The sequence below is a fragment of the Symphalangus syndactylus genome, chromosome 13 (genome assembly GCF_028878055.3).
Source record: "Symphalangus syndactylus isolate Jambi chromosome 13, NHGRI_mSymSyn1-v2.1_pri, whole genome shotgun sequence".
Taxonomy (NCBI): Eukaryota; Metazoa; Chordata; class Mammalia; order Primates; family Hylobatidae; genus Symphalangus; species Symphalangus syndactylus.
Window position 1 is genome coordinate 81317264 of NC_072435.2, and position 26897 is coordinate 81344160.

Below are 26897 nucleotides of genomic sequence, written 5' to 3' on the forward strand. Positions count from 1 at the left end.
CTGCGGGAAATAACGAATTTTTCACTGTCACAGTGTACCTCACTTCATAAGCAAACTGAACATACAGTGTCATAATAGAAGAGGAAAGGGCTACCTGGAGACCTCTGGGAAGCATATTCATGGGTATTTTCCCAGCTGTTGGCTCTTCTGATAACTACACTTTTGCTGTATTCCATGTTTTCTCAAAGACATGGCTGTGACTAAGTTAAAATATCTTAGCATAAAGCATTATTTAAAGATAATTAAAAATTTTTATATTTTAAAGTAATTTTGTTACATTTTTATTTTAAAAATTATAATTTTCTGTTTTATTGGCTACTCTAATATTGAATGTTTAATTACTTAGATCAAATATTATAGTACGATGTACTATATTTCTGGCCCAGAGAACAGAATAGAAAAAATTTATTTTAAAATACACATGGTTTTTCATGAAATTCATATGATGAAAAACATTAACATAAAATATGTCATTATACACTACACATTGTAACTATATTTTATCTGATTAAGAATTGTGGTCCAGTTAAAATAGTTTGGTTAGCGGTAAATTATCCATTTTAAAGTCACATTTTGGAGTTTCTGTGAATACATGTAATACTGAAATATGTTAAGCATAATTTAATATTTCATGGTTTATCAAATAGTTCAAAAGCTTTCAATGCCCCATGGCCCTCATTATAGCTTTTACTATAATTTTCCAGAGATCTGACTAATTTCTAAAGTTCACTTCACTTTGCTAAATTCATCATTGAAATAACAGTGATGATCCATAATCATTTCATTTTTCCTAGAAAAAATATTTTATATATACAGTAATTATTTATCATCAGTATAAAATATTATAGATCATAATAGCTTATCACCAACATAATATTGTATTTTATACATTTTCCATTGACCTAAGTTGTATACATTCTCCAGGCTTTGAAAATCAAGTGTATCTAGTCAAGAAAGTATCAAACACATGCTGTTAAATCTTCCACCAACTACCTTTTCTAAATAATAGCTTGCATCTTCCGGATCCCTTTGCCACACTTCTCTGCACAGTCTTTCTTAACAAATCTGACCATGTCCTTCCCAAGCATGAGACATTCCGAGATTCCATCTGCTGATGGAAAAAAGTTCAAAATCTTTTTCATTATTATTAAAAGCTCCTATTACCTTCTCTTGCCCTAGTAATTGACAGCATTCCATCCCAACACCATGCCCTTTGTCTGCTGACATACGCTGAACTCTTCATCATGGCAGGGCAAGTGATGCTCTCACTATGAAGTATTGCCGATTTCTCTCCTATAGGGAAGAAGTGATCAATACTTTTTTGGGGTCTGGTGTCTAACTTATAGTTTGTCCATCACATCACCTTTAACACTTTCTTACTCTTGTTTCTTTACACAACTTTTTTTTCCCTGATAAACTCTGGGCTCATTGAAGGCAAGAAATTAGGCCCAGGTATACCTCAGAAATGTTCCCTAACAGTTTTGATTAGAATTTTAATTGATAAATTTAGCATTTGAGAACACAGACAAAGCCATCTCTTTAATTAAAATTTGAGAAACCTTTAGTAGAACGTCAAGGAAATTGTTTCTGGTAATAATACACTATGGTGCTATTCTGTCAGCTATGTTGTGTAGAAAAATAGAGGTTAGGTTTTGATCCCGGTTCCTAGAGATTATAAAGATTGGGGGTAGGATTACCTTATTAAAACAAAAGCACTGAGAAAGTAAATAAGTGGGGGAAATCCATATTATGACTAAGAAATGATATAAGATCTCTCATTACAGATTTCAATTATCTATATTTTCACTGTACATGTAATTATTGTGCTTACTATTTTATTGTTTTATCATTCAAACTGGAGTAGTATGCACTGTCTTCTCCATTTTCTAATTATTGTTTGCAGTATTTATTATCGAGATGGTCTTTTGGTTGACATTTATAAAAGATTGAAATGATTAAAGACAAAATATAGTAAAATGCCTGATGCTATTTAACGGACAATGGTATAAGCAGTAAAGCTTGATGATCTCCGATATTATATACATAACCATCATATTTAGCTTTTAGTATGTGCCAGACTCTGTGTAAGAAGTTTACATCCTTCTAATTTTCATAGAAAACTTGTTATATGTCAATATCAGATCAAAAAAGACAGAGTCAAAAATCTAGAGTGGGTTCTAGGGTATATGTGCATAACGTGCAGGTTTGTTACACATGTATCCATGTGCCATGTTGGTGTGCTGCACCCATTAACTCATCATTTACATTAGGTATGTCTCCTAATGCTATCCCTCCCCCCTCCCCACAACAGTCCCTGGAGTGTGATGTTCCCCTTCCTGTGTCCATGAGTTCTCATTGTTCAATTCCCACCTATGAGTGAGAACATGCGGTGTTTGGTTTTTTGTCCTTGCGATAGTTTACTGAGAATGATGGTTTCCAGTTTCATCCATGTCCCTACAAAGGACATGAACTCATCATTTTTATGGCTGCATAGTATTCCATGGTGTATATGTGCCACATTTTCTTAATCCAGTCTATCGTTGTTGGACATTTGGGTTGGTTCCAAGTCTTTGCTATTGTGAATAGTGCCGCAATAAACATACATGTGCATGTGTCTTTATAGCAGCATGATTTATAGTCCTTTGGGTATATACCCAGTAATGGGATGGCTGGGTCAAAAGGTATTTCTAGTTCTAGATCCCTGAGGAATTTCCACACTGACTTCCACAATGGTTGAACTAGTTTACGGTCACACCAACAGTGTAAAAGTGTTCCTATTTCTCCACATCCTCTCCAGAACCTGATTTATTTCAGTTAAATTTGGTTACGTTGTTCTTACACTTTAATGCATGAGAGCAAAATATTACATAAATATTTAAAGAGTCAGACTAGATTATGAATATGTATGAATATATTAACATCAATAACAAAGCAATATATCAGTTGAAAAAAGACATGAAAATAGGAATTTTATTACAACACCTGCAATGTTCAAATGATGTAAAGTTCACAAAAATAGCAACTCGAAGGAAAATCAGCGTTCTAGCAGCATTGATGTGGTCTACACAATATGCAAAAGTGGAGCAATTTCAGATAAGTTTCTGGATTTCTCTTGAAATCTTTGCTATTGTGGTTTTACTTTATTCAATTTTATTTATTTATATATTTGCTTGTTAACTTTTATCTTAAGTTCAAGGGTACATGTGCAAGTTTGTCTTATAGGTAAATTGTGTGTCTCTGGGGTTTAGTGTAGAGATTATTTCATTACCCAGGTAATACGCATAGTACCTGATAGGTAGTTTTTTGATCTTCACCCTTCTCTTACCCTACACCTCAAGTGGGCCCTAGTGTCTGTTGTTCTCTTACCTGTGTCCATATGTGCTAAATGCTTAGCTCCCACTTACAAGTGAGAACAGGTGGTATTTGGTTTTCTGCTCTTGTGTTAGTTCACTTAGGATAATGGCCCCCATCTGTGTTGCTGCAAAGGCCATAAACTCGTTGTTCCTTATGGCTGTGTAAGATCCCATGGTATATATCTACCACGTTTTCTTTAAGTATTCTACCACCAATGGACATTTAGATTTATTCCATGTCTTTCCTTTTGAGAATAGTGCCACAATGAATATATCTGTGTCTTTATGGTAGAATGATTTATTTTCCTTTGAGTATATACCAAATAATAGGATTACTGGGTTGAACGGTAGAATTACCATTTTGAGATATGTGAGAAATCACAACACTGCTTTCCACAGTGGCTGAACTACTTTACATTCCTACCAACAGTATACAAGTGTTCCTTTTTCTCTGCAACCTTGCCAGCATCTGTCATTTTTTCGACTTTTTAATAATAGCCATTACGACTGGTGTGAGTTGGTATCTCATTGTGAGGTTGATTTGCATTTCTCTAATTATTAGTAATGTTGAGCATTTTTTCATATGTTTGTTGGCCATGTGTATGTCTTCTTTTGAAAAGTGTCCGTTTGTGTCCTTTGCCCACTACATAATGGGGTTGTTTTATTTTTTATAATGGGTTTTTTTTATAATGGGGTTTTATATTTTTTATAATGGGGTTGTTTTGCTTATTAATTTGTTTAAATTCCTTATAGATTCTGGATATTAGACTTTTGCTAGAGGCATAGTATGCAAATATTTTCTACCATTTTTTGGTTGTTTGTTTAACTCTGTTGATAGTTTCTTTCACTGTGCAGAAGATTTTCAGTTTAATTAGGTCCCATTTGTCAATTTTTGTTTTTGTTGCAATTATTTATTTATTTATTTATTTATTTATTTATTTTGAGACGGAGTCTTGCTCTGTCACCCAGGCTGGAGTGCAGTGGTGCGATCTCGGCTCACTGCAAGCTCCGCCTCGTGGGTTCACGCCATTCTCCTGCCTCAGCCTCTCTGAGTAGTTGGGACTACAGGCGCCCGCCACCACGCCCGGCTAATTTTTTTGTATTTTTAGTAGAGACGGGGTTTCACCGTGGTCTCCATCTCCTGACCTCATGATCCGCCCACCTCGGCCTCCCAAAGTGCTGAGATTACAAGCGTGAGCCATAGCGCCCGGCCTGTTGCAATTATTTTTAGCATCTTTGTCATGAAATCTATGCCAGGTCCTATGTCCAGAATAGTATTTCCTAGGTTATCTTCTATAGTTTATATCATTTTAGGTTTAAGTCTTTAAATCATCTTGAGTTGATTTTTGTATATGGTGTAAAGAAGGTGTCTATATTTAGTTTTTGACATATGGCCAGCTAGTTATCCCGGAACCATTTGTTGAATAGGGAGTCCTTTCTCCATAGCTTGTTTTTGTAGACTTTGTTCAAGGTCAGATGGTTTTAGCTGTGCAGCATTATTTCTGTGATCTCTATTCTGTTCCTTGGTCTATGTGTCTGTTTTTGTACCAGAGCCATGCTGTTTTGGTTGCTGTATCCCTGTAGTATAGTTTTAAGTTGGGTAATGTGATGCCTCCACCTTTGTTCTTTTTGCTTAGGATTGCCTTGGCTATTCAAGCTCTTTTTTATTTCATATGACTTTTCAGATAGTTTTTTCCCCTTAGTTTTGTAAATAATGCCATTTGTAGTTTAATAGTTGAATCTTTAGATTGCTTTGGGCAGTATGGCTATTTTAAAATAGTGATTCTTTCTATTAATGAGCATGGAATGTTTTTCCATTTGTTTATATTGTCTTTGATTTCTTAGAGCAGTATTTTATCTCTCACTGTGGAAGTCTTTTAACTCCCTAGTTAGCTGTATTTCTAGGTACTATTTTTTCTTTTTGTGGCTATTGTAAATGGGATTGCATTCGTGATTTGGCTCTCAGCTTGGATGTTGTATAGAAATGCTATTGATTTTGGTACATTTGTTTTGTATCCTGAAATTTTGCTGAAGTTGTTTATCAGATCAAAGAGTTTTGGGAAAGAGACTATGGAGTTTTCTAGGTATAAAATCATATTCTCTGCAAAAACGGATACTTTGACTTCCTCTCTTTCAATTACTATGCCTTTTATTTCTTTCTTTTGCCTGATTACTCTGGCTAAGACTTCCAGTACCACGTTGAATAGGAGTGGTGAAAGAGGGTATCCTTTTCTTGTTCCAGTTCCCAAAAGCTTCCAGCTCTTGCCCTTTCATTATGATGTTGGCTGTGGGCTTTTAGTTTATTTTTTGATGGCTCTTATTTTTTTAATATATTCCTTCAATAAGTAGTTTGTTGAAGGTTTTTAATATGAAGGGATACTGAATTTTATTGACTGCTTTTTTCTGTATCTGATGAGATGATCATGTGTCTTTGTTTTTAGTTCTGTTTATGTGATAAATCACATTTATTGATTTGCATATGTTGAACCAGCCTTGCATCCCAGGGATGAATCCTGATTCATAATGGTGGATTAGCTTTAGACGTGCTGCTAGATTCAGTTTGCTAGTATTTTGATGTGGATTTTTGCATCTGTGTTTACCAAGGATATTGGCATGAAGTTTTCTGTTTTCATTGTGTCTCTGCCAGGTTTCAGTATCAGGATGATGCTAGCCTCCTAGAATGACTTAGGAAGGAGTCCCTTCTCTTCAAATTTTTGGAATAGTTTCAGAAGGAATAGTACCCACTCTTCTTTATACATTGGTAGAATTTGGCTGTGAATCCATCTAGTCATGGGCTTTTTCTGTTTTATAGGCTTTTTATTACTGATCCTATATTGGAAGTCATTGGTCTCCAGGGATTCATTTTCTTTCTGGTTCAATTTGGGAAGTTAAATCTCCCAGAATTGACCTATTTTTTTTCCAGATTTTCTACCTTGTGTGCATAGAAATGTGCATAGTAGTCTCTGAGGGTTTTTTGTTGTTGTTTTTAAATTTTTTTTTTTATTATACTTTAAGTTCTGGAGTACACGTGCAGAAAGTGCAGGTTTCAGTAATGAGATAATGGGGAGCATGTTCTTTTAGTTTAAGCCAGAAGCAAGGAGCCAGCAAGTCTAGACTCATTCCTGAGGCCACGAGGGGTTTATGCCCTGAGCCCTGGACATTATGTCAGACACGCAAGCCCTGCCTCAGCTTTTTTCCCAACACTTAGCTTTTTCCCAACACTAAGTCTCTTTGTAGGTCTCTAAGAACTTGTTTCATGAATCTGTGTGCTCCTGTATTGGGTGCATATATATTTAGGATAGTTAGCTCTTCTTGTTGCATTGATCCCTTTACCCTTATGTAATGCCCTTCTTTGTCTCTTTTGATCTTTGTTGTTTCAACCCTTGCTTTTCTTTCTTTCTTTCTTTCTTTGCTTTCCATTTGCTTGGTAAATACTCCTCCATCCCTTTATTTTGAGCTTATGTGTGTCTTTGCATGTGAGATGGGTCTCCTGAATACAGCACACCGATGGGTCTTGACTTTATCCAATTTGCAAGTCTTTGTCTTTTAATTGTGGCATTTAGCCCATTTACATTTAAGGTTAATATTGTTATGTGAGTTTGATCCTGCCTTTGTAATGCTAGCTGGTTATTTTGCCCGTTAGTTGATGCAGTTTCTTTATAGTGTTGATGGTCTTTATAATTTGGCATGTTTTTGCAGTGGCTGGTACCAGTTGATCCTTTCCATGTTTAATGATTCCTTCAGGAGCTCTTGTAAGGCAGGCCTGGTGGTGAGAAAATCTCTCAGGATTTGCTTGTCTGTAAAAGGTTTTTTTTTTTCTCCTTCACTTACAAAGCTTAGTTTGGGTGGATATAAAATTCTGGGTTGAAAATTCTTTTCTTTAAGAATATTGAATATTGGCCCTACTCTCTTCTGTCTTGTAGGGTTTCACTGTTAGTCTGATGGGCTTCCCTTTGTGGGTAACCCGACCTTTGTCTCTGGCTGCCCTTAATCTTTTTTTCCTTCATTTCAACCTTGGTGAATCTGATGATTATGTGTCTTGGGGTTGCTCTTTTTGAGGAGTATCTTTGTAATGTTCTCTGTATTTCCTGAATTTGAATTTTGGCCTGCCTTGCTAGGTTGGGGAAGTTCACCTGGATAATATCCTGAAGAGTGTTTTCCAACTTGGTTCCATTCTCCCCGTCACCTTCAGGTACACCGATCAAATGTAGATTTGGTCTTTTCACATAGTCCCATATTTCTTGGAGGCTTTGTTCATTTCTTTTCACTCTTTTTTCTCCAATCTTGTCTTCTCACTTTATTTCATTGAGTTGACCTTCAATCTCTGATATCCTTTCTTCCGCTTGATGGATTCGGCTATTGATACTTTTGTATGCTTCACGAAGTTCTCGTGCTGTGTTTTTCAGGTCCATCAGGTCTTTTATGCTCTTCTCTAAACTGGTTATTCTAGTTAACAATTCATCTAACCTTTTTTCAAGGCTCTTAGCTTCCTTGCAGTTGGTTAGAACATGCTCCTTTAGCTCAGAGGAGTTTGTTATTACTCACCTTCTGAAGCCTACTTCTGTTAATTTGTCAAACTCATTCTCCATCCAGTTTTGTTCCCTTGCTAGCAAGGAGTTGTGATCCTTTGAAGGAAAAGAGGGGTTCTGGTTTTTGGAATTTTCAGCCCTTTGCACTGGTTTTTCGCTTTCTTTGTGGATTTATCTACCTTTGATCTTTGAAGTCAGTGACGTTCAGTTGGGTTCTCTGAGTGGATGTCCTTTTTGTTGATGTTGATACTATTCCTTTCTGTTTGTTAGTTTTCCTTCTAACAGTCAGGCCCTTCTGCTGCAGATCTGCTGGAGTTTGCTGGAAGTCCACTGCAGACCGTTTGCCTGGGTACCACTGGCAGATGCTGCAGAACAACCAAGATTGCTGCCTGTTCCTTCCTCTAGAAGCTTTGTCCCAGAGGGGCACCTGCCAGATGCCAGCCCATTACAGAAATCTCCTGTATGAGGTGTCTGTTGGCCCCCACTGGGAAGAGTCTCCCAGTCAGGATTCACAGGGGTCAGGGACCCACTTGAGGAGGCAGTGTATCCCTTGTCAGAGCTCGAACCCTGTGCTGGGAGATCTGCTGCTCTCTTCAGAGCTGCCAGGAAGGGAAGTTTAAGTCTGCTGAAGCTGTTCCCCCAACCGCTTCTTCCTCCACGTGCTCTGTCCCAGGGAGGTGGGGCTTTTATCTGTAAGTCGCTGACTGGGGCTGCTGCCTTTTTTTCAGAGATGCCCTGCCTAGAGAGGAGGGAATCTGGGGAGGCAGTCTGGCTGCAGTGGCCTTGCTGAGCTGTGTTTGCACTGTGAGTGTAAAACCACCTACTTAAGCCTCAGCAATGGCAGAAGCCCCTCTCCCTACCAAGCTTGAGTGTCACAGGTAGAGTTCAGACTGCAGTGCTAGCAGCGAGAATTTCAAGCCAGTGGATCTTAGCTTGCTGGGGTCCATGGCATGGGACCCACCAAGCCAGACCAGTTGGCTCCACGGTTTTAGCCCCCTTTCCAGGGGAGTGAATGAGTCTGTCTCACTGGCATTCTGGGCACCACTGGGGTATGAAAAAAATAAAAAAAACCTCCTGCAGATAGCTCAGTGTTTGCCCAAACTGCTGCCGAGTTTTGTGCTGGAAACCCAAGGTCCTGGTGGTGTGGGCACTGGAGTGAATCTCCTGGTCTATTTGCGAAAACCATGGGAAAAGCACAGTATCTGGGCCAGAGTTCATGGTACAGTCCTAATGGCTTCCCTTGGCTAGGAGAGGGAGTTCCCTGACCCCTTGTGCTTCCCAGGTGAGGCAACGCCCCACGCTGCTTCAACTCACCCTCCTTGGGCTGCACCCACTGTCCAACCAGTCCCAGTGAGATGAATCGGGTAACTTAGTTGGAAATGCTGACATCACCCGCCTTCTGCATTAATCTGGCTGGTTGCTGCAGACCGGAGCTTTTCCTATTCAGCCATCTTGCCCATTTTTTTTTTTTTTTTTCTGTTAGCTCAGTGGTAATGTCCCATTTGCCATTTCTGATTATGTTTATTTGGATTGTCTTTCTTTTTTATTCATATAGCTACTTGTCTGTCCATCTCATTCTCTCAAAAAACAAATTCCTAATTTTGTTGATTTTTTTTTTTTATGGTTTGTGTGTCTCCAATTCCTTCAGTTCTGATTTTGGTTATTTTTTTGTCTTCTTCTAGCTTTGAAGTTGAGATACTTTGCTGTTGTTTCTGTAGTTTCCCTAGGTATGATGTTATGTTATTAATTTTAAATCTTTCTAACTTTTGATGTGGCTGTTTAGCACCATAAGTTTCCCTCTTAACATTACTTTTGCTATGTCCCAGAGATTCTGGTATGTTGTATCTTTGCTCTCATAAGTTTCAAAGAATTTATTGATTTCTGCCTTAATCTCATTGTTTACCCACAAGTCATTCAGGATTAGGTTGTTTAATTTCCATGTAATTATACGGTTTTGAGTGATTTTCTTAGTATTGACTTAAATTCTTATAGTGCTGTGGTCTGATTCTGTGGTTAGTGTGATTTTGCTTTTTTAGATTTTCCTGAGAATTGTTTTATGGACAATTGTGCAGTCAATTTCAGAGTATACACCATGTGCATGTGAAAGGAATGTATATTCTGTTGTTTTGGGGTGGAGAGTTCTGTAGGTGTCTATTAGGTCCATTTGGTTGAGTTCAGGTCCTGAATATCTTCATTAGTTTTCTGCTCCGATGATCTCCCTAATGTGCTCAATGAGGTGTTGAACCCTCCCACTGTTATTGTGTCGCTATCTCACTCTCTTCATAGGTCTCTAAGCACTTGCTTTATGAATCTGAGTGCGCCTGTGTTGGGTGTATATATATTCAGGATAATTAGGTCTTCTTGTTGAATTGATTCCTCTACCATTATGTAATACGCTTCTTTGTCTTTTTTGAACTTTGTTGATTTAAAGTCTGTTTTGTCTGGAATTAGAATAGCAATGCCTGCTTTTTCATTTTCTATTTCCTTGGCAGATTTTTCTCCATCCATTAACTTTAAGCCTATGGATGACATTGTATGTGAGATGAGTTTCTTGAAGACAGCATATCATTGGTTCTTGCTTCTTTATCCAACCTGCCACTTTGTGCCTTTTAATTCAGGCCTTTAGCCTGGTTACATTCAAGGTTAATACTGATATGTGTGGATTTGATCCTGTCATTGTGTTGTTAGCTCGTTTTTATGCAAACTTGTTTGTGTAGTTGCTTTATAGTGTCAATTGTTTCTGTAGTTAAATGTGTTTTTGTTGTATCTGGTTGCAGTCTTTCCTGTCCATATTTGGCACTACCTTCAGGACCTCTTGTACGACAGGTCTGATGCAAGGAATTCCCATAGCATCTGCTTGTCTGAAAAGAATCTTACATGTCCTTTGCTTATGAAGATTAGTTTGGCTAGATACAAAATTCTTTGTTGAAATTTCATTAAGAATGCTGAATGGGAGTTCGAGGTGGGCAGATCACAGGGTCAGGAGATCGAGACCATCCTGGCTAACACAGTGAAACCCCATCTCTATTAAAAATATACAAAAAAATTAGCTGGGCTTGGTGGCAGGCACCTGTAGTCCCAGCTACTCAGGAGGCTGAGGCAGGAGAATGGTGTGAACCCAGAAGGTGGAGCTTGCAGTGAGCCAAGATCATGCCACTGCACTCCAGCCTGGGCAACACAGCGAGACTCCATCTCAAAAAAAAAAAAAAAAGAATGCTGAATATAGGCCCCCAATATTTTCTGGCTTATAGGGTTTTTGCCAAAAAGTCTGCTGTTAGACTGATGGTGTTCCCATTGCAAGTGACCTTCTCTCTAGCTGCATTTAACCTTTTTTCTTTCATTTTGATCTTAGAGAATCTGATGACTATGAGTCTTGGGGATGGTCATCTTATTTAGTATCTCACAAGGGCTCTCTGCATTTTCTGAATTTGAATATTGTGTCCTCTCTAGTGAAGTTGGGGAAATTTTCATGGGTGATATCATCTGTATTAGTCAGGGTTCCCTGGAGAGACAGGACTAATACGATAGGTGTATATATAAAAGGGAGTTTATTAAGGAGTTTTGACTTACACAATCACAAGGTGAAGTCCCACAATAGGTCGTCTGCAAGCTGAGGAGCAAGTCAGTATAACTCCAAAACCTCAAAGGTAGGAAAACCAACAGTGCAGCCTTCAGTCTGTGATTGAAGGCCTGAGAGCCCCTGGCAAACCACTGGTGTAGGCCCAAGAGTCTAAAAGCTGAAGAACTTGGAGTCCAATGTTCAAGGACAGGAAGCATCCAGCAGAGGTAAAAGGAGGTCAGAAGACTCAGCCAGTCTAGTCCTTCCACATTCTTCTACCTGATTTTATTCTAGCCACACTGGCAGCTGATTAGATTGTGCCCACCCAGACTGAGAATGAGTCTTCCTTTCCCTGTCCACTGCCTCAAATATTAATCTCCTTTGGCATCACCCTCACAGACACACACAGAAACAATACTTTACATCCTTCAATCAAATCAATTTGACACTCGATATTAACCATCACATCCTCCAACATGGTTTTCAAGTTGTTTGCTTTCTCTCCCTCTCTTTCGGGGATGTCAATGAGCCAATAAATTTGGTCTCTTTACATTTTTGCATCTCTTAGAATACTTGAATTGGGTTTTGACTTTCTCCTGAATCTTCTTTCCTGTCCATGAACTGAATTCTATTTCTGTCATTTCAGCCATTTCAGCCTTGTTAAGAACCATTGCTGGGCAACCAGTGTGGGTCATTTTGAGGTGAGAGGACACTTTAGTTTTTCGAGTTACCAGAGTTCTTGCTCTGGTTTTTTCTCATCTGTGCAGGCTGATGTTCCTTCAATCTTAGAAGTTGCTATCCTTTGAATGGGTTTTGTTGCTTTTATCTTCTTTGTTGCCTTTAAGGGTTTGATTGTGGTCTAAGGTGGTTTCAGTTGACTGGATTTCTTTCTGGAAGATTTTAGGGGCCTAAGGCTCAGTTCAGCATTCTTGAGCTGTGTGCTCTAACTTTGAGGAAATGATCCCAGGCTCCCAGCTTTGTTCTCTGGCCCCTCAAGGTTAGGAATATGTGGTTCTGGAGGGGCTGAGCTGTTTCCAGATGGCAGTCCATAACAATCCCATGGATGGTGCCAGGCAAAGTGCTTTGTCTGAGTGGTGATAGAAGAATTCATGTTTGTTTGCACATTCCAGCAGCAGTGGCAGCATAGTGGGTTACACGTTCATTGGTCGGGCTGGGACACTGGTGGGTTTGTGGCTTCCAGCTTCTGTGTACATGTTTGCTCTGCAGGCATTAGCGTGAGGGGATGCATGCACAGGCATATTCTGGCAGAGGAGGGGAGGTAAGGTCCACTTTTATGTGTGCACGCTGGAAGGACAGTGGGGTGAGTGACAGTGGGCAAGTGAGTGCTGGCAAAGCAGCATGGGGGAGGCTGTGGTCGGGAGAAGGGGCAGGTGAGCTGGTATGTGTTAGCAGGGGCTGCTCTGCTGGAGCTCTCTGATGGTCAGGCACAGTCAGCTGTTGAAGGAGCTATGATGTGGGCCCCTGGGAAGCACCTTGGTTGTCTATCCATAACTGCACTGCAAGTGGGCTCTGCCAGGTTGGGGTCCTGGAACAGACCTAGCTGTGTTTTACTGCAGACGTTCCCACACCATACCCCCTGAGTTCAGCACAGGATACAGTCTTGCTCCTATCAACTCTCTACGCAGCTTTCCCTGCCAGCTCAAGTGTCCATGGGTGTTGTGGTATCTCTGGTTGCCAGGATTCCAGAGGTTCATGGTCAGGGCAGGTTGCTCCTCACCTGTTCAATCCACCCCTTCCCCCAAGAGTTGTTGGGTGCCAGGAATAAGTTGTGGTGCATGGTAGCCCCGTTCAGGGTTCCCAGCCTCCTCCTCCTTCAGCCCAAGGTCTGTGTCCTCCCTCTGTCCACCCTCAATGCCTTCCCTCTGAAGATCTGGTCATAGTGCACCAGTTTTCCCTATGTCCCAGTCTCTTGGTGGCAGATGTTCCTCCTGGGTGTGTCTGATCAGGCATCTTACTGAGACAACCTTCTTTTGTTTTTAAAATCAAAATATAGAGTAATAATGGATCTTCATTCCTACACTGCAGCGATTGGCTGGACCTAAGTAAAAGCTAATGTTATTTATATCAGGAAGGCTTATCCTAGTTGCCCACGCTCCTCTCTCTCCATAACTACTTCACATTTTACTGCTGAACTATGTCACTCATTTACATTACTTGCATGACTCTAGACATTTGAGGAACATGTAACATCTGATCCAGAAGGAAGGGAGCCAAGCTATACAATTTTGGTATTTCTCCTCTTAATGGTGTGATTATCTTTGAGGTGGAGAGAAATGCTTTAAGCATTTTCCATTCTGTTAGAAAAAGAAAACACAGAAACAAAACCCCCAAGTTTTTATCATTAAATACAGCTTTCTTAGCTTGATGTTATTAAATTTTTACTTATCTGATCTCCTACTGTCTATTTTGTTAATCAGAGAACAACAATCTGATTTCTATATTTGTCTATGTATAAGGAGGAAATGTGCTCAAATATGTATTTTGTTTATTTCTTGTCTCTGTAAAAGTGAAGTAACGACAGCATATTCATAACATGCTTGGTGTTACTTGACTATAGTGAGATATTTTGCTGATTATTTCCACACAAAATTCCATCTCAAGTAATATTTATACTTTTTATTGTGAATTAAAAAATTAGTAATGTTAATATTGTCATCAGTATCAATTTATCATGGATTTTATTAGTGTGGTCCTGTCTCTCAAGGCCTGGTTATATCCAAGGTTATGGTTTTACCTGAGCATTTGCAGTGTAGAGCCAAAACTAATGAATTTTAGGTGACAGCAGTATTACTTCTTGACATGTCCCTACAGATTTCTATAGTATCCACAATGGAGTTAAATCATTTGAAGATGAGGAAAGAAAACTTTTCCTTGTTTCTGTGTTGAGAATATAAGATGCTGGGGAAGACTGATTGACACAATGTCTTGTATTGTTCATGCTCTGTATGTACCCCATTTCTGGTATGACTTCGTAACCTCTCCCATCAAGAAGTGAAATCTGTTCCCCACTCATGAGTTCAAGCTGACTTTTTAATATGTTTGCATCAAAAGAACGCAGTAGAACTGACAACCTACAATTTTAAGCCTAGGACTCAAGAGTCATTTTATACTGCAACTCTCCCTTGTGAAACCCTTCCCTGACTGCCACGGTAACAGACCAAGGCATTTTTGGTAGAGGTACAGAGTTTACATGGAGTGAGGTCCTAATCATCTTAGCCAAGATCATTCTAGAGCAGCCAGCCTTTAGACAACCCAATAGCTGGCTAGAAACACATTAGTAAGCTGTGTAAGATGAGTCAAGTCCAGCCCAGATTGAATTACCAGGTTCAGTAGAATTACCCACGCAACCTATAGACTCATGGGGCAAACTGTTGTAAGCTATTAAGTCAGTAGTTTTCAAAGTGTGAATTGGGGTCTCCTGGGGATCCCAAACAACTTTCGAGAACAACTGCAAGATCAAACCTATTTCCACAATGATAGTAAGATATTATTTGTCTTAATTCTCATTCTGTCACAATACTCGGTGAAGGTTTTTAAAGGCTACATGATGTTTGATATCAAAACAGAGTGGATACAGTAGCAGGTACGACACTCTAGCAGTCTTCTATTGAGTTTTCTATTGAATCATACATGAAAGAGATTAGCGAAAATACCAAGCACTGCTAAACTTCTCATTAATTTTTGTTTTGTTTAAAAAATGCAGTTATTTTTCATAAAAATATACTATTTCTGTTACAGGTAATTGGTTTATTCTTAGTGGTAGAGGAAATAAATATTTTAAAATTTATATTTTAGTTTACAATACAGCAAATATTAATAGATGAAAATCCCCAAAACAAAGCCCTTTGGAGTCCTTAATAACTCTCAAGAAACTGATATTCTGAAAGCAAAATGTCTAAGAACTGCTGTACTTTTTTTCTGCAACATTTCTTTATTCTGGGCATAGCAGCTGTTTATAAAGAGAAATCACTATAATTTTTTCTTCGTGACTGTCTGCAAAATGTAAAGAATCAAGTATTAGCATCTTTAGAAATCAAAAACATTTACTTTTCTGCTTCAAGCCTGCATATTGGATCTATCTAACCAGAGTAAAGTTACTGATGAAAAAGCAATTAAAATACAATTACATACACACACATGTGTATGTACATTCTAAGAATCTTTCATTTTGCATGAAAGAAAAAATTCTACAAATACTAAGATAATAATAAAAGCTAGAAACCCTGAGAGGTGAAGTAATCACCAAAGCCGGTTTCCTGTGTGAAAATTCCTACCAAACCTTAGAATGTTTGAGATTACATTTTGACTGCTTCATGATGAACAGAATGCAGGAGATAAACCTTGTGGCCCACCCATAGTGGAAAGTATAATAGAAAACGCTCTCTCTCATAAAATGAGAAATAAACCTCATGGCGAAAAAGGGTCTGAAAAGAAATATTCATTCCTGAGTGCTGCCTGGAGAAAATAAAACCAAAACTAAGAACTTATCCTTATTAAAGATCTGAGATCTGAATGAATTCATGCTATTTGTTTGCTCAAAAACTGAAAGCAAAGCAGTTAGTATAAAATTGGTCTTGGGTTGATATTGCCCCTTAGTGATTGGGAGAAGCAAAAAATTTAAGAGTAGAACTTCAAGTCTCACCTCAAAGAATTTTCATAAATAATATTTTATGTGTGTGCAATCATAGTTAAAACAACAGCAAACACACACACACGGAAAATAATATTCCATGAGTGAAACTGATCATGAACAACAAAGAGTGTAAATAGAATCACAAATAAAATAGAAACTTGGATTGAACATAGGAACAGAAAAAAAAAGATGACTAAATTTTTAAAAGACTCAAACAGAATTTCTTAACACAAATGGAATACTCTGTCACCATAAAGAACAAAGTCACGTCCTTTGCAGCAACATGGATGCTGCTGCAGGCCATTATCCTAAGTGAATTAACAAAGGAACAGAAAACCAAATACTCCATGTTTTCAGTTATAAGTGGGGGCTAAACACTGAGTACACATGGACATAAAGATATCAGCAACGGACACCAGGGACTACTAGAGCAGAGAGTGTGGGGGAGAGGGAGTGAGGGTTGAAAAACTACTAAATCGGGTACTATGCTTGCTACTTGAGTGAATGTGATCATTCATATACCAAACCACAGTGACACACAGTTCACCCATGTAACGGACCTGCACATGTACCTCATGAACCTAAAGTCATATTTGAAAAAATACTAGTAAAAATTAGAATATTAAAAAAGATTAAATGAAAATATATCAGCAATGCAGATAAAATCAGTGAACTGGACATAGATTCAAAGTAATAAATAATGAAATGATGTGAAAAAAGGAAGAGATATGGAAAATAAATAAATGGAAGATATTACATTAAAGGAGATGCTGATTGAGGAGTTCCAGAATTGCTGGAAACATCTATTGACAGTTTCAAGGAGGCTAACAAATCTAAAGTGGGATACATAATATATCCAGTCATATCACAACCAGTTTTAGATCACTAAAGATTAAGAGAAGACTTTAAAAGCAGCAAGAAGAAATGCAAATTACCCAGACAGGTGTAACAACTGTCTGAGTTGTTACAATGAAAACAATTGAGTTTTCATTAATAAATGGAATCCAGGAAGCAATATAATAAACTATTCAGTGGTGCAAGCAAAATTACTGACAATCTAGATTCACAATGGGGGAAATTATTTTTCAAGAGTAAGAATAAAATAAAAATACTTTCAGACAAAGAAAACTTGACAATTCTTTACTAAAGGAAATGATAAAGTATATACTTTTAGCAGATAGATAAGGTGTAAAGTCTGATAAGAAACGGTGGGAAAAAGTAGTAAATGTGTGAGTAAATCTCATATAATTAACTTACAATACAGTAATAAAAATTGCTAACTCTTGGAATAATAAAGAAGATATAGCAACACTACTCATTAACACAACAATCTGGAGGGCTTATGAGAATTGTAAGATTCTAATGTACTTGTATTTTGGGAGAAAGTTACCAGTATTAATTACCATCCTCTCTGTGTGTGTGTGCCTGTGTGTGTGTGTGTGTGTGTGTACCTGCACAAGTGTGTGCACTCTCTGAGAGATGCCTTAATTGTATTAGTTGTATTAGAATGTTTTGCTGTTGTTCTCTAACTTGATTTTCTTATATGGTTAACGCACTTCCAAGTTTTAATCAAAGTATCAAGTTACATGGCTTGTACTCAGAAATGTTCAAGAAATGTTGTTTAGAGTTTATCATGAAAACAACACTATTGAATAAATAACATAAAATTGATGAGAAAATATTTTCAATTTAGGCATGTGTAGCTACCCCAGGACAATTTTACTTATGAAATATTTTTGATAATACATTAAAAAAGTGTAGTACCTTAGAATACTACCATGAATGACATCGAATCTCACCTTAAGAAAGACGCTGTCATAATCCGTGCTGTACAGAAACCGTTGATACCCTGGAAAAAAGAAAGTCTAATATTACTAATACAACCCATTGGTTTCTTGCTGATAAAAGTAAAATAAAAAGTATTCTCTCTAATAATTTGTTATTTTGCATCTAACTGCATTATGATCATATTTATAAAATCTTTCTAAATTGACAGAAAAATATAAACCAAACATTTTAACATAATTTATCTGTGTAGGCATATCACAGAATAGACATACCTTTGTATTAAGTTAAATTTTTCATTTAAAGTATCAAATTAAATATTTGAATTATATATAACATAATATAAAGATACACACATATAAGTCTCTTTTAATATTACCATTGATGTCTGTGTTAGTAGATAAATATATTTTATAATATTCCACTTAAGCATAAAGTTATTTTCCTTAAGAAAGTACTTCAGTCCATGTCACTGAGCTTCACTTCACCAAAAAGGTGCACAGGCTAGTTTGTTACACATTTATCCATGTTATTGATTTTTCCATCATATATAAAAGGTTACAACATTCAAGAGATTGTTCCTGTTACAACAGTATAAATTCATTGCCTGGAACACAGTTTGCTATTGAATGTCTGCCAGACTGTGTTAACAAGGGTATTCAGAAGAAAACTGTGCAGGTATAAGACAATAAATAAGCAAATAAAATTCTCTAAAGATAACATGCCTTTAAAATTATGTGTATTTTCTTTAAGAAAAGGTAGTTTGAGAAAATAAATATATTCTTATTTTGCATTGTCTTTTCCTACTATACATAAACATATATTTTTAAAAAGTCAGTGCTACTCTGGGCTGTTTAAGTAACTCTGAGTAGAACCAATTATGCTGTTTTTCAAAGTTTGGTGTTATGTAAACATTATTCTTTCAGACAAGAGTAATTGTGAACATTTATATGCTCTTGAGGCACAGATTCCTCCAGCTCTCCTGATATCTCCATCAGCATTTCTCTCTCTACTTAAATGTGCCGTGGTCAGCTTCTGTGGTGAACAACACCTCCACTGGAATTTCCACATTTTTCCCCTTTGTCTTCTTCCGTAGCTTCCACAGACAGCAAGAATAGTTGCGATTGGAGACTGGCATTTTGAAATAGTAGTAGGTATTTTAGGATTCTCATGTCACATAAACTCGTTTTTTAACATGAAGTTATCTTCACAGACAATTAGTTATATCACAGAACAGAGAGGCTAGGACCTAAAACCAGATTTCAGTCATTGGCATGGAGCAGAAAGAAAGCAGAACTTAAAGAGACCCAACTATAGATCCCAAGAAATTTGCTATTCAGAAGGCTGTAGCAACAATTGGTTAAATCTCATGCAAGCATTGGGTATTTGGTCACAGCAAGGTGTTTGGTTTATGGAGTTTATGTTTTCAATATTATACATTTGGCACATCGATGAAGAGAATCTAAACATTAGAGGTGATCATCAGGTGATCATCAGATGATCAGGCAATCAGGAAAAACAGCACTGGTTTTGAAAATATTATAACAATGTTCATGACCAGAAGTCTTGTAACAGGTCTTTTGACTCTACTTACTAGTGATGTGCCTTTAAATATAATTCAGGATACATTTTAACAGCATCTGATTTTTTACAATTAGTTCATGAATTTAGTGAAAGACTGATGAACAAAATGGAATTGCTGATTTATCTTTGTATGGCTATCATCAACTAGAAACTTTAACACACTGTAGGCACAGGAAACTTAGAATCCCATTAGTGGTTTATGAAGTTTATATTTGGCTGATAATTTCTCATAGACACTGATAAAAAATATCATGTACCTGAGATATATATTAAGCCAGATATTCAATTAAATAAAAAGTAACTAAGCAAAGATAATTTTGTCTGGTTAAATTATATATTATTTTTTGTAAATATTTTGTTATCAAATCAAAGTAATTATATGTTCTATTTAGGTAGAAAAAGAGTACGAATGAAAAAGAATATTTTATTTTTCTAATTATTAATATTTAACAAATTAGGTGGTATCTTCAATGTGAATAAAATTATAATAGATATAATTTAGTTGATTTTGGATCCATTTTTGTGTGACTATCTCCTTTCTGAAGCATTATTGTTAAAATGGTTAGTTTTTTGTACTATTGCTCTACAGCATGATGAAAAGTATTTTGAGTTATGCTGCAAATAATTGTGCTAGCATTAAATATTTCAAAGAGTTTTTAAGACAATTGGAGATATATTTCATATAGAATTTTCTTTAAATTGGCCAATAGAGTATTTTATTATTTTCAAGAAATTTCTAATATTCAAATATCTCATAGTTACCTAAATATATGTTCATAAATATATGTAACATAATACAATGAATCAGGTTGCCATAATAAGATAATTATACATTCCCATAATTTTTAGATTTTACAAATGTAAACGTTGTTTCTGTGTAAAATGAAAATACATGTTTTAAAAATTTCAGATCAATGGTAATTGATTTGCTGCCTCAAAAAGAGGGCCCAAAATTTTTTCCTTAAAAAAAAAAGAAAGGTAAGTGACCAAGCCTTCTACAGAGATAGTAACCTAAAAATTACTGTTGATTTGTAATGGTTATAGAAAAGTTTTCAAGATAACAAAACCTGACAAGTGAAAGTGAAATTCTACATATATATATATATATATTTTTGAATACACACCCAATAAATTTCTAATTTTGAGATAAACAAATTATTTCAATCATATAAATGTCAGGTATTGCTAAATTTTATGTTCAGTTAAATAATAAGAAATGCATACTTCCTGTATTATTCTCATAAAAGCAATTTCCTTCAAGAGCACATGAACAGCTTCAAGAATGAAATCGACCACAGTACATCACTCAGCAAAATGTACTGCAGATTGGGAGCACAAAACATGAAAGAAAATGAAAGACAGAAAGATAAACTTTCCCTCAAATCTATGCTCATTTGAATCTTCAATCATGTATTATTTTCCCTTATAAAGTTCTTGAGGACTCTTACAGAAAATAAAATGGGTTAAACTGACAGTTCTTCACTGTCAAGAGAAACCTATGGTCAGGGATATATATAATTCCCAGAGCTTTCATCATTAATATTTTATGAGTCTTGCTGATCTGTCCCATCTGGAAGAAAAATTTATCTTTCATTTGTGCAAGCAGTGCCTGCCGAGTAATAGATTTCATCTCTATAAGCTGAGTGGTGAAATGCAAACGGCAGCAAAGGTACTAGGAGGCAAAGTGTTCACTTTATTTCTTTTACTGGAGTCTGGCTGCACTTTATTGCAGTTGCAGAGTCAGCCAAGCAAAGCGAAAATCTTTGGGGAACTACGAGTGTCAATTCCTTGCCAATATACCTCAGCCTACACACGTGAATGCTCACGTGTTCAGTCTGACTTTTAAATGAGGTGATTAGCCGCAGCGATTTTTTTTTTAACATAAATATATACAAGAAGCTTTGGTGACTGGAACATTGGAAAACCATTAGCTGAGTATCTGACTTTGTGTGTGTGTGTAGATGAGATGACTAAGAGACAAATTAACAATTTTTGGACACTTCTAACTTAAAAGGCAGGATCTTCTGTCCCTTGGTTGAGCATGACTTGCCTTAGCTGAACTAAGAATTTTGTGTAGGCTCATCTATGACACTGGAGCTGAGTATCCCCTGGGCGGTATTCAAACACAGGAAAGCAAGCAGAGAAAGTGTTTTAAGACCCTCTTTCAAAGACATAAACACAGGGCACAATCTGTATAATATTGGTCCAGACAATGACTTTTTGAGGGGGATTAAGACCCCAAAAGCATAGAAAACCAAAGCAAAAAATAGATAAATGGGATTATATCAAATTAGAAAGCTCTAAACAGCAAGAGAAACAATGGACAAAACAAAAAGCCTGCAAAATGGCAGAAAAAATTGTAACCATGTATCTCATAAGTAAATATTCTAAATGTATAAGGAACTCAAACAATTAGCAAGAAAACAAATGGCCCAATTAAAAATGGGTCAACGACAGGAATAAACATTTCTCAAAAGAAGACATAAAATGACCAACAGGTATATATATAAAGAATGCTCAGCATCACTCATTACCAGAGAAATGCAAGTAAAATTCACAATGAGTTATCACCTGACCACTGTTAGAATGGATATTATAAAAAAAGATGAAAAACAAGTGTTGGGGAGGATATGGAGAAAAGGGAACCCCGTGTACACTGACGGTGGGGATGTAAATTAGTACGGCCACTATGGAAAACAGTATGATAGTTTCTCAAAAATTAAAAAAAAAGGACTACCTTATGATCTAGCCATCCCATTACTGTATATATAATCAAATGAAATTAAATCAGTATGTCAAAAAGATACCTGCACTCCCATGTTTATTGCAGCACTCTTCATAATAGCCAAGATATGGGGAGTCAACCCAAGTGTCCAGCAATGGATAAATGGATCAAAAAAAACCATTCAGTCTTAAAAACAAGGGAATCCTGTAATTTGCCACATCATGGATGAAGCCAGAGGATATTGTGCTAAGTGAATTAAGCCAAGCACAAAGAGACAGATATCACATGTCCTCACTAGTATGTGAGAGTTATTATAAAAAACCTGAACTCATAAAAGTAAAGGAGAGTAGAATAGTAGTTACCAGGGGCTGGAGTGGAGGTGTGGAGATGGAGAGATGTTCTTTGAAGGTTATACAATTTCAGTTAGATAGGAGAAATAAGTTCAAGAGATCTATTGTACAACACAGTGACCATAGTTAATAACAGCATATTGTATACTTGAAAATTGCTAAGACTGTAAAATGATAAGCATGTGAAGTAATGCATACGTTAATTAGCTCAATTTAGCCATTCCATAATGTATATATATTTTAAAACATCATGTTTTACAAGATAAATATGTCCATTGTTTATCAATTAAAAATAATGAATAAATTAGCTTAAAAAAACAAAATAAAACAATAACAACAAAAGCCAGAAACACAGTGGGTTTCTGTCTATTAGGTTTATCTAGTTCACAGGTCCATCATGAGTGAAGTGTGGGTCTCTCATTTGGATGAAAATAATTTCTGGAGAAATGTATTTAGTGCATAATCAGAAAAAAAATCTTGGTTTTAAAGGAGAATTTTCCTTCACTAAAGAATCTAGAATTTAAAACTCCTTGAAACGATTTCTCTTTTCTTCAGCAACCTTATTTCAATTTTTAATGAAATATTAAGGAGTGTGATTATTTAACATCTTTCCGATCTTTTAGAACATAAGACTCTTTCTATTTTGTGCAAAATTGTATCCCCAGAGTCTTGCACACTGTTGACAAGCAGTAAATATTCAGTAAGTTTTTGTTAAAAGATTTGCATATTTTTCATTTTTATCAGTAGCTTCCAACATGTTCTAACATAATAAGCCTCAACAAGGCTTGGGGTAACAGTGATGATTTATTCAAACTACAGCTACTAATCATAAATTTATATAAAGCACTGTGTTAGAAATTGAGTGATACTAAAATGCCTAAGATTAATTTCTGGGCTTCAGAGAGTTAACCGTCTAGTTGAGAGAATAAGATATATGTGTAAAAATAATGCCAAATGTGAAATATTAAGTGACTAGAGAATATATGAGCTGAAATTGTACATTAGACAAAAGAAATAAAAGGACATTCCTGATAAGGAGAACCACATGAGTAAATACATTAATAGCAAAAGTCTCTAAACCATAAATCATGTAAGTGATGTCGAGGATGATGGAGCTTAGAATGACTGACAAGAGAACACTATCCCTGTCTATAAGAATTATCTAATCCCTGATCTTTAATTGATTTGTCTATTTACTCTTTGTCATAGAAAAGCATGTGATTTCCATGTATGGAAAGACTCAACACTGAATACTCATGTTAATATAATATTACTACAAACATAGAAGGATTTTTTTTTTTTCCTGACACTCAACTGGCAGCTGGGTGTTTCAAACGTTTTAAATCTTTACCATCCTAAAATGGGTGAGCGTAAAGGGAGAATAGTATCTTGTTTTCATTTGATCTTTACTTATGATTCAAGTATGTTTTCACGTCTTCATTCTCTCTTTCAGCCTCAGCTCTTTTTCCACTCCCCTGTTATCCAGTTCATTTGCCTGACTCCTTGGCATCAGCTTCCAGGCTATGCAATCACAAGTGGAGCAGATAGTCATTTTCAGAGAAAAGTAGCCATTCATTGACACTCTCTAGCTAAGTAAAATAGTTGCTAGTTGTTACTCTGTGGCTTGACTATACCACTAATTTCAACAAGTTAAAAAAAAATTATTCCAGGCATTCTTCTGGATAATTTTAATGAGTTCTGTACTCACTAAAGCCTTTATTTTGCCATTAACTTGTTAGCTCTATTATTAGCTAAATTTTATGTCAGTTTGAGAAAACTATTATTTGAGCTTAAAAAGCATGCAGTATGTGAAATGAATGATCTATTTATTTTTATTTTTTAATTATACTTTACACTCTAGGGTACATGTGCACAATGTGCAGGTTTATTACATATGTATACATGTACCATGTTGGTTTGCTGCACACATTAACTTGTCATTTACGTTAGGCATTTCTCCTAATGCTATCCCTCCTCCAGCCCTCCACCCCCTGACAGGCCCTGGTGTGTGATATTCCCCACCCTGTGTCCAAGTGTTCTCATTGTTCAACTCCCACCTATGAGTGAGAACATGCAGTGTTTGGTTTTCTGTTCTTGTGGTAGTTTTCTCAGAATGATGGTTTCCAGCTGCATCTATGTCCCTGCAAAGCACATGAACTCATACTTTTTTATGGCTGCATAGTATTCCATGGTGTATATGTGCCACATTTTCTTAATCCAGTCTATCATTGATGGACAGTTGGGTTGGTTCCAGGTCTTTGCCATTGTGAATAGTGCCGCAATAAACATACATGTGCATGTGTCTTTATAGTAGCATTATTTGTAATCCTTTGGGTACACACCCAGTAATAGGATTGCTGGATCAAATGTTATTTCTAATTCTAGATCCTTGAGGAATTGCCACACTGTCTTCCACAATGGTTGAACTAATTTACACTCCCAACAGTGTAAAAGCATTCCTATTTCTCCACATCCTCTCCAGCATCTGTTGTTTCCTAACTTTTTAATGAATGAATGATCTATTTAAAGTGATAATATAAAAATTTAAAGTTAAGTAGGAAAATAAACATACTAATATTGGAGCAAATATTTCTGTATTTCCTTGATTTTAAAATCAAAGTAATTTTCTTTAAAGCTAATATCAAACTAGTTGAACTTATATTATTTTTATTTAAAAATTTTCTTTTATATCCTTTAGACCTCAAAAATTTTGAAATTTGCAGATTCCACAATAATTTATTTCTAAAATTATGTAAACTCTTTTTACTAATTATTATTATTTTATTTTTTAGAGACAGGGTCCAGCCTTGTGGTTCAGGCTGGAGCGCAGTGGCACAATCATGGCTCACTGCATCCTCAAATTCCTGGGCTGTCATAGTATCTATCATTTTGGTCTTTTCAGTACACTTCTATCCAATTATGTAAGTGAATGAAACTCTGCTGCCAAAAGGAAATTCTGGTCAGATCCCTCTTGTTTCTGATCCCTTTTTTGGTTTCTCGTTGTTTGAATAAATACATTTCTTATCCATATATTTTACTTCCACCAATAATTCTATCCTGCAACTACACTGAACTACCTGCCATTTTCCAAACACATTTCATGTGAGCTTTCATGCTTCAGTGACTTTGAACATATATTCCATTTTCCTAGACAATCCTTTGATTAACTGTCACCTCTGCAGGAATGGCTGTGACCCTTATAGCAATATTGGTCTCTCTCTCTTCTTGGGACTACAATTAGAGGACTAAGTCCATCTTACTGCAATCTTTGTGTGAATGCCAGTATCTACCCAATGCTGTAACCTCAAGGGCAGAAATCATAGCATGCCATTTTTGTGTTTGGAATACACTAGATCTTCAATAATTGTTTGCTAAATGACTAGTATCATAAATTCATATAACATTTTCCCACTAATTGGAGCTTTTAAGGGAAATACTTTAATTCAACAAGATTTCTACTGTACACAGAACTTTGACTTCTATACACTGCTATTTAAGAAACTAATTTTGATTTGGCAGTTGTTTCTGGATGTCTCAAATAACGTATTATTATAGATTTACTTAAATGTAAAGGCTTTTTAAATCTAGATTTTAACCTACACTGCCACACTTCTTTGCTTAATGATTAAATGAACTTTTGCTTAGATTTGTATAAGAGAAAAGAGACAGTAAATAAAATGTCCATTTAATTAACACAGTGAATATTTTTTGTATCTACATATTTCAGTTGTTAATGGGATTTCATGACCTAAATTGGCCAGAAAACTGTAATATTATTTTATAACACTCATGCATATAAATGCTATAATAAATCTGCTAGAAAGAGATAACGCAATCAAATTAAAAAGCCTCACCAGAAAGATGATAGTTTTCTTTCTGGTCATTTCTTTGAGTAGTTTGTGTAAGTGGCATAAATCTCCAAAAATGTATAAAATATTTTACAGTCTGCCAAATAAAATGTTCAAATTCCTCTCATGACTTCTTTCAGCAAGAAAAATGAACTCAATATTATGCTAATAGTAAAAACTGTTTCCCTAGTAGTTTATATAATATTCAAAAAAGCTTACAGTTAATTATGCCTTGCAATTTACAGTTCTTTAAAATTGGGAAATGCTTTAAGCATATTATTTTCATCGACTCACACAATAGTCTTATGAAGCAAGTATAACAATTTGTGATATTAACTTTATCTTTTTTATTGAGAAATGAAATCCTAAAAGATTTGGTAACTTATCCAAGGCAACATATATATATGTCTTCTAGGTTTGAAATGAAATTAATTCATGGTATATAGTGTAGAAAAATGTCTTTCTCTCTTTTGTTGACATGGTGTTTCTATGATTTTAGTAAAAATGTAA

At 36.1% G+C, this 26897-nt stretch overlaps 1 protein-coding gene across 13 annotated transcripts in view; it reads right to left on the reverse strand.

Annotated features, from left to right (window-relative positions):
* The window catches only part of MGAT4C (MGAT4 family member C), a 265451-nt gene that overhangs the window by 45591 nt on the left and 192963 nt on the right, over positions 1-26897 (reverse strand). For 8 of the 13 annotated variants that reach the window (XM_055235454.2, XM_063615132.1, XM_055235453.2 and 5 more), the window contains one exon: positions 17895-17944. In XM_055235454.2, coding sequence (XP_055091429.1) covers positions 17895-17944 — 50 coding nt within the window. Of the gene's footprint in view, positions 1-1164; positions 1294-17894; positions 17945-26897 lie in introns of all 13 variants that reach the window. The other 5 variants (XM_055235457.2, XM_055235460.2, XM_063615134.1 and 2 more) reach the window with 1 other exon arrangement.